This window comes from Rutidosis leptorrhynchoides, chromosome 3 (assembly GCF_046630445.1).
Source record: "Rutidosis leptorrhynchoides isolate AG116_Rl617_1_P2 chromosome 3, CSIRO_AGI_Rlap_v1, whole genome shotgun sequence".
Lineage (NCBI taxonomy): Eukaryota > Viridiplantae > Streptophyta > Magnoliopsida > Asterales > Asteraceae > Rutidosis > Rutidosis leptorrhynchoides.
Window position 1 is genome coordinate 176,199,297 of NC_092335.1, and position 8,784 is coordinate 176,208,080.

At 32.4% G+C, this 8,784-nt stretch overlaps 1 protein-coding gene across 1 annotated transcript; it reads right to left on the minus strand.

Moving 5' to 3' along the window:
- Positions 1 to 2,126: 2,126 nt before the first annotated feature.
- LOC139900621 (uncharacterized) lies at positions 2,127 to 6,043 on the minus strand. The gene is made up of 7 exons (XM_071883386.1): positions 5,887 to 6,043; positions 5,730 to 5,777; positions 5,587 to 5,634; positions 5,334 to 5,381; positions 5,063 to 5,110; positions 3,943 to 4,789; positions 2,127 to 2,460 (listed from the first exon to the last, which is right to left on the minus strand). Exons 1-7 carry the CDS (start codon positions 6,041 to 6,043, stop codon positions 2,127 to 2,129), a joined length of 1,530 nt encoding a protein of 509 aa, XP_071739487.1.
- Between the last annotated feature and the right edge of the window lie 2,741 nt (positions 6,044 to 8,784).

The window sequence follows — 8,784 nt, forward strand, 5'->3', positions numbered from 1 at the left end:
ATCTCGAGGGGTTCGACAAGGCGATCCACTTTCGCCTTTTCTTTTTATTATTGCTTCGGAGGGATTAAATATCTTAACGAAAGCCGCACTGAATACAGGTTTGTTTAAAGGAGTAAGAATAGGTAATGATCAAATCCCAATCTCTCATCTCCAATATGCCGACGACACTATTTTTATTGGAGAATGTAGTAGATCAAACGTGTATAGTTTAAAAAACCTACTCACATGTTTCGAGATGGCATCCGGGTTAAAGGTTAATTTTGTAAAAAGTTGCTTGTATGGTATTGGTATCTCTTTGGAAGATGCTACATCGTTTGCAAGTTGCATGGGGTGTCAAGTTGGCCAAATGCCTTTCAAATATCTCGGTTTACCCATTGGCACTAAAATGAATAAAACTAAAAATTGGCAACCGGTGATTGACAAATTCAAATCAAGGTTATCACGTTGGAAAATGCGTATGATGTCGTATGGAGGAAGAATGGTTCTTATAAAGTCGATCCTTAATAGTCTACCGTTGTATTTCTTTTCGCTCTACCGTGCTCCCGAAAGTGTGATCAAAATACTGGAAAGTGTGAGACGCTCGTTTTTTTGGGGCGGGGGGGATTCTGGTTCAAAAATCGCGTGGGTAAAATGGGACAAGGTCATTGCTTCATATGACCATGGGGGGCTTAATATCGGGTCTTTAAAAAATAAAAACTTGGCTCTCTTGGGGAAATGGTGGTGGAGGTTTAAAACCGAAACCAATTCTCTATGGGTCAAATTAATTCGAAGCATATATGGTTCTTCAGGTGGTTTGGAGATGGAAGGTGACTTACCTCACCCGACGTCTTCAACTACTTGGTCTAATATCATTTTAGCAGGTCATAAGTTACAGGAGGCAAACGTCAATTTCATCGACTCATTCTCAAGGCAAATCGGATGCGAATCAAATGTTTCATTCTGGAACGAGAAGTGGATCGGCAACAACAAGCTTCGTGTTCTTTTTCCTAGACTTTTCAGATTGGAAACAAGGCAAGACGCAAGAATTAGAGACATAATCTGTGTTACAAGCAACGGAATTGTCTACAATTGGTGCTGGAACAGGCAACCCACAGGTCGTACGTGCAGCGAATTTTCAAATCTCAGACAGCTTCTAGAAGGTATCGAGTTTAGCAGCAGGAGCGAAGATATGTGGAAGTGTTCTTTTGCATCGAACGGTTTATTTTCAGTCCATAACCTTACCAAACTGATCGAGGAACAGCAGGCTTCAAACAATTCAGGTGCAGCAACTTTTCGTAATAATTTAATTCCAAAAAAATTAGAAGTTTTTGTTTGGAGGCTTTTAAAAAAACGCCTCCCGGTTCGGGTCGAGTTAGATAAAAGAGGGATCGATTTACATTCGGTTAGATGTCCGATGTGTGATGATGTATTAGAGACTATCGAGCATACATTTATTTTTTGTAAACAAGCAATGGATCTTTGGGAACGAGTCTTTGGATGGTGGGATTTGGGTCATTTTAACAACCTTAGCTTGAGTGAACTACTTCGAGGCAACAATCCAAAGTCGACTACAACCTTCGGGAAAAAGATATGGCAAGCCGTCGAATGGGTTTGTGCGTATTATATTTGGAAATGCCGGAACAATTTGATATTTCGTGATATTAAATGGAATATTCCGGTAGTGCTAAATGAAATACAAATCAAATCCTTTGATTGGATTTCTCATAGGTCGAGGGGAAAAAAGTTCGATTGGCACATTTGGTTGAGCAATCCGAAATTCTACCTTACAACTTAGAAAGCTTGTGATTGTTCGTGTGTAAAGATTGCTCCCTTAGCAATTTAATTTCTAGTATTTTCGTGTAATTGTATTTCTGATGTCCTGGGCTATTAATGCCTTTGAACCTTCATGTATTCTGTTTTTCTTTCAATGAATTTTGCTTTTCAAAAAAAAAAAACTAGACTTTGACTATGGTCAACACATGATAATTAATAATCCATGACGTAAACATGGTTATCTTAGAACATCGTAGTACTGCTAATTATATTAGCAAGTCATGCAAATATGCAAAATCCGATCCAACTACAAACTACAACTTTTAAGAAAGCTTAATTAATAAAATCGTAGTAATTAATAAACCATAAATCGATTACACTCGTGGCTCGAGATGACCCTCATTAGCTAGCTTGAAAACCTCGGCTTGAGCCGCTGCAGCCTTGTTTGAGGTGAGTGCTGCAACGAAACTGTCACGAACATGGCTTGTTGTGAAGGGGAAGTTTTTGTTGACCATGGAGTTTAGTAAAGAAGCGGTTCCTTCACGGTAGAGTGCGCCTATGCCATCGGTTCTGGTGTTTGAAAGTGCTTCTTGTAAGTTCATGTTTGATACGGTCCCGGGTAGGCCACCTAAGCCCATGGCTTGACCAATCGTGTTGCGCCACCACCTAAATAGATTTGAGAGCAACTGCGGGTGTGACCTCCAAAAACTTCACAAGAAATCAAAACAGTTATTTGTAAGTTAAAGAAATTTTAATCTTTTTACACGTCATTAAAAATGTAGAGGAATTTAAATAAGTGTAAATGCATAAGGTAAACATGCACTTGATATTCTACAAGTCGTCACTTATTCAAAATAACATTAATAAGTTAATGAATTAAATTCCAATTATACCCTTTTCTGCATTGGTAAATGTAGAAGTTATATATAGTAAGTATTAAATAGATGGGTCCGACTACGTAAACACCCTCCGTTTTTATGGTAGGTCCCACCTAAAGTATCTAGTTCTCACACAATACTCCTGTTTACCGATATACTCTGAAATATGTAGTACAAGTATAATAATATAATTATAATTATAATATAAATTAAAATTATATATAAGGAGTAGTATAAAATATAAAATATAAAAAATATATATATAAATATAAATATAAGTAAAGTATATAATAGAAAAATGATGATAATACTCCATATGTTAATCCAAGTTCTACCATGTTCCACTTATAAATCTTATTTTGTTAACATTTTGATTATAAAATCATTAAATTATTTGTTATTGTTAATTGTTTGTTTTAATTATTTTATATTATATTACTCATTACTCATATTAAAGTTTATAAAAATTACCTTTTATTACTTTTACAGTTTTACTCTTTATTTTTATTTTTTTCTACCTTTTTATCTTACATGTATACATAAAGAGTATAAAGGAACTTTAACCTTCATTTTATTGTTTCCAGACAAAAAAAAACACACACACATAGTTTAAAAAAATTTCATAAAAGTGCTATACTTTTTTGTTTACCTTCGAGCTTTAACCTTACTTTTTCTTTCCCATTTAATCAGATCTACATACATTAAGGATCTAATATAATTTAATCTTCTTACTCTTATCTATTTATGAAAGTGAATAACTAATTTGAGACATCTTAAAATGGTATAGTTGACTATATATTAGAACGGATTTAATATCATTTTTTAACTTTTTTATTATTATCATTATCGTATTTGTTAAATGTTAAAATCTTGTATTAAATAGATCAATACCATTGTATAAAAATCCATCTCATTTTTTTAAATAGAAATGAAAAGTTAAAACGGATTTTAAACATCCGTCTCAATCAACTGACCGAATTGAAAAAGTTAAGAGGGATAATTAAATAATTAAATAGAAAATGAAAAAAAACAAAATTAAGTTAAGATGACAAGATGGGTGCAGGGCTATGGGAGGGGTCGATTTAGAATTTCCGTAAATAGATATTGATATGAAATATGAAATATTGATTGATAACAAAAAAAAAAAAACCACGCTCACTAACTGCTTTAGTTGTTTAGTTACCTAAATTAAAAGTTTTAATTTAATGAAGGGTAATATAGACAATTCATCAATAATGTGTCTTTTAGAAAGGGTATATTTACTCGCAAGTAACATAATGTGTTAGAATTGATATGATTTGTAGTTACTTACTCGCAAGTGCCGTTAAGAAAGGGTATATTTGGAATTGATGGAGGTGATTGATACGTGGTAGAGGGAGTTTTTGACTTTGGGGTGGTGGGCGTGGTGTGTGAGCGTGGCGTAATAGGCTCAGGGGTGGTGGACGGAGGGTTAACGTAAGGAGTGGTAGACGGTGGGGTGATGGTGGAAGGTGGAGGGTGGTAGTGATATCCGGTGGATGGTGGAGGGGAAGGGTTTTTATGTTCGATTGGTAACGGTGATGCTACGGGTTCAGAAGGAGTGGAATGTGGATCTCCACATGTGCAACCACTTTTAGGTGGTGGTGAAGGGTTGCGGTACGAGGGTGGGGATGGTGGTTTTACGGTAGGTTGGGTTGTAGGTGTAGTAGTAGGTGGACTACCACCGGTGGTGGTTGGTGGGTTATGATGTTTGACAGGTGGTGGTGGTGGTGGTGGAGAGCGGTTGTGGTTCGTGGGTGGGGATGGTGGTTTTACGGTAGGTTGGGTTGGAGGTTTAGGTGTAGTAGTAGGTGGCCTACCACCGGTGCTGGGTGGGGATGGCGGTTTTACGGGAGGTCTGGTAGGTCGTTTGCGTGTAGGTGTAGGTGTAGTAGTAGGTGGACTAGTGGCGGTGCTTGGTGGGTCATGATATTTAATAGGTGGTGGTGGTGGAGAGGAGTTGTGAGAACCACTTGATGGTGGCTTATTACAATTAGTTGGTGGTTTTTGACGGTGGTGGTGGTGGTGGTCGTGATGGTGAACAGGTGCATGTTGAATAGGAGTTCTGTTATTGCCAGACGGTGGCGAAGGTGGTGGATTATTTGATCGAGCTGGTGGTGGTGGTGAAATTTGATAGGAAACTGCAAACAAATCAGTGTAAATTAAGTTAAAATTTAACGGAAAAGGAAAAAATTGATGCACAAATTAAAAATTAAAAATTAAAAATAAATTATGACACATTAATGTATTGATCCATCAAAGTTGTGAATTCAAACTTGATGTCTAATCAGTACAAAGATTGAGTTTAAACGTCGTTAAAAAATTTATTTGTAAAAAAGACAAAATTTATACTCCGTATTTCATAATTTCTACTCTTTTTTTTTAACGTCAAATATAATTTCTACCCATTTTACCTGGAGGTATTGGATTATTAGCATGATTGGCTGGTGGTGGACTTGAAACTGCAGCAAAGGTTACAAGTATAAAACTATAAATCAATTAAGAATAATAATATAATATTAGTAATATATAATAAAAACTTACTGTAAAAAATATTAGTTTTTCATGACATGTCTAAATATTTAAACAAAACCGTAGGTGCATCAATATTCTCTCTTTTTTAAAAATTAAAAGAATCACAAATTTACAAAAAATACAATTCAAAAGATTAAAGTAAATCTTCACCTGCTGGTGGATCATTTGCATGAGCCGGCGGTGGGTTTGAAACTACATCTACAAACAAAGGTTACAGAGAAAAAAATACATTAATTGCTCAAAACTTTAGCTATCATATCCACAAATTTATATTATTAACATAACTGCTCAAAATTTCTAAAGTTTTATCAATAAATACCAAGTGTATACCATATAATAAGTTGCAGAATCAAAGCTCGGTATGTTTAGTTATTCGTCGTAAAAAAGGGTTTAAAATTTTTACCTGTTGGTGGATCGTTTGCATGAACAGGAGGTGGACTTTGGTACGAAACTGCATAAACAAAACACCATAAATAAAATAAAAATTTATACAAAAAGAAAAAAAATAATAACAAATAAATAAATAAAATTCAGAATAACTTGTACCTGGGGGTGGATAGTTTGCTTGAACAGGTGGTGGAGTTTGATATGAATCTAGATATATAAAAAAATCAACAAATGGGTAAATATAATCTTAATCTTAATTCTTAATTTTATAATATAATAATACTAAAAAAAACTTAAAAGCTTCTTTTTTTTTTACCAATGGGTGGTGGAGATACTGCATTTGGGTAAGGAGTGTAGAAAAAGTAGACATTTTTTTCATCTTGAAAATTAGAAGATGAAACAGCAGCAGCAGACAAAGTAGCAACAAAAGCCCATACAAACAAGCAAGTTTTTAGGGTTTTTGTTGTCTCCATTTTGTATCTGTTAATGGTGTGTGAAGAAGGGGTTATGATTTCAGTCATATATATATATATATATATATATATATATATATATATATATATATATATATATATATATATATATATATATATATATATATAGCAAAAGGGAAAGATAAAAGTATGGTAAATTAAAGCAAGGAAATAAAAGGAGGTATGTGGTTGGTTGTTTTTTTTACTTTTGCATTTAAAATTTCATTCATTGCTAGGACAAGTTTAACCACTGTCTTTAGTGTTGTCTCAACATAATAATTTAATTAATAGTAATAATAATACTAATATTACTACTAATCATTATTACTTAGTGATATATAATATTAATAATACGGAGTAATAATTAATCTATATGTATATCTATCTATCTATATCTATATCTATATCTATATCTATTATATATAATAATAAAGTCAAATTTAACTAATCATAATTCAAAATTTTGAGATGAGAAAAAAGGAACCATTGGATTAACTATCATCTTTCAATAACAACCATTGATTTAATTGATCACTCAACATTTGTCTCTCTCTTCAATTTCAATTGTTTATGGACACAAATACCCTCAACAAAACAACCCATACGTCTCACTTTTATCACAAAAACACTTCTCTGTAACAAATTACCCTACAGGAACGATGACAAAGCCATGATACAATTAGGGTTACCTATGATAAACATAACGCAGAACGATAACATAGAATTGACGAAGCTTGTGGAATTAGGGTTCGCACATGTTGAATCGACCGATTCAGTTATTTTCTGATGTTACACCGATCGAATCAATTATTTTCTGCTTATCACGAACTATTAGGGTTCGTACATGTTGAATCGATATAAACAAACAACAGCCTTTGTTTGGTAACTATTTTTACACTATGTTTATTTTTTAAATTTTTATTTATCACGTAACTGTTTCTTGATAATATGTACACTAATTTAAAATTGGGATGCTTAATATTTATGTTGATTCTTATGCTATGATGATTAAAATTAGGAATTTGTAAAAGTGATTTTTGACTGCAACTAGAATAGAAATTTGATACCTTGTGTTGTTTAGTCGATGAAGTTTGACATTAGGGAGTATGTGCTTGTGATATAATGTTTGATACCTTTTGTTGTTTAGTAATGAAGTTTGGCATTAGGTATCTCTTTGTCAATAACAACTGCATTAGGCACTGGAAAAGCTGGTCTTGCTAATATCCAAGAGTTGTAAGTATTAAAATAATTAAGTACAATTCAATTCACTAATGTTTTTTTCCCTTTTTTTGTGAACTTAACCCGGAGGTGAAGAAATGAAACGATCTGTATCAAGCAGCAAGTAAGTTTAAGTTGTTTTTATTTTCGTATGTGTGACGATCCGGAAATTTTCGACCAAATTTAAACTTAATTCTTATTTAATTTCGACACGATGAGCAAAGTCTGTAATGTTGAGTAACAAAGTTTGTAAACTATATTCATAATATCATTTGACATTTGACTACTCCCGAACGATTCACGAACAACTATTTGTAAATAGATATGCATATAATTAAACATATATATATATATATATATATATATATACATATATATATATATATATATATATATATATATATATATATATATATATAATAAAATGAAATATTATATTATATATTGTAATTGTTAGAATTAATTATGTAAATAATAATAATATATAATAAATATTATTCAGAAAGTACATATACATATAAATAAAGTGTATAGAATATATATTTAGTGATTTCGAAGTTATTTAGTAAGCAACAGTAACGCTCAATTGTCATTCAATTGATAGTAAACGAGTTAAAAAGGAACTTATGTGATTTTAAAATAAACGGTGATCCAAAAATGAGTTTTATAAATTATAAGCTTATTAAAAATATATTTAGAAACTATTTGTTGAATTTTAAAAGTTTTTATATTTTACTTGAGGTTGGGAGTGAATATTTAATGTAATTTTTATTTAATAGTTAATAACCGGTTTTTATACCATAATGACCAGAATAAATAAATGAACTTAATTTAAAATTTTGGAATTCTTAGGAACACTTTTATATTTTAACTGTTTAGCAATGGACACGATATATCATTCCTATTGAAACTGTCGGTAGTATACAACCAACAATAAGTTACGAGATTTTAACACAAGATACTGTGTTTGATTGTTTGAATGCCACTTGAATTATATAAGTAATATTATATTATTAATATTAAAAATTTTAACATACATATTTATATATATATATATATATATATATATATATATATATATATATATATATATATATATATATATATATAGACTTAAGCATATCACTTGTGATCTTTCTCCTGATACAACCCACGTGTCTTCTATCCTTGCTATTCTTATTTTGATCTTAACCCCAGCTCAATCACTGCTCACGCCTATTTCTACTTCTTGTTCGGTTCAACAAACACCCGTAACCACCTCATCGGACAAACCTTCTCCCTATTTTTGTTTCTTTTCTCTTGATTCAATAAATACCATAGAACCACCAACTTGAAGCCATCACCACGATTATCATCTTCTTCATCCAAGAACCACACTCAAGCCACCATCCTCCACCCGAAATCTCACCATCATCGACGACACCATCACCTAGTCCACCATCGCACCACCTTTCTAGTTTTTGTTGTTTCACATGGCAATCCACTTTCATGCTTCCTCACGATCACTACCCACTTCTATCATT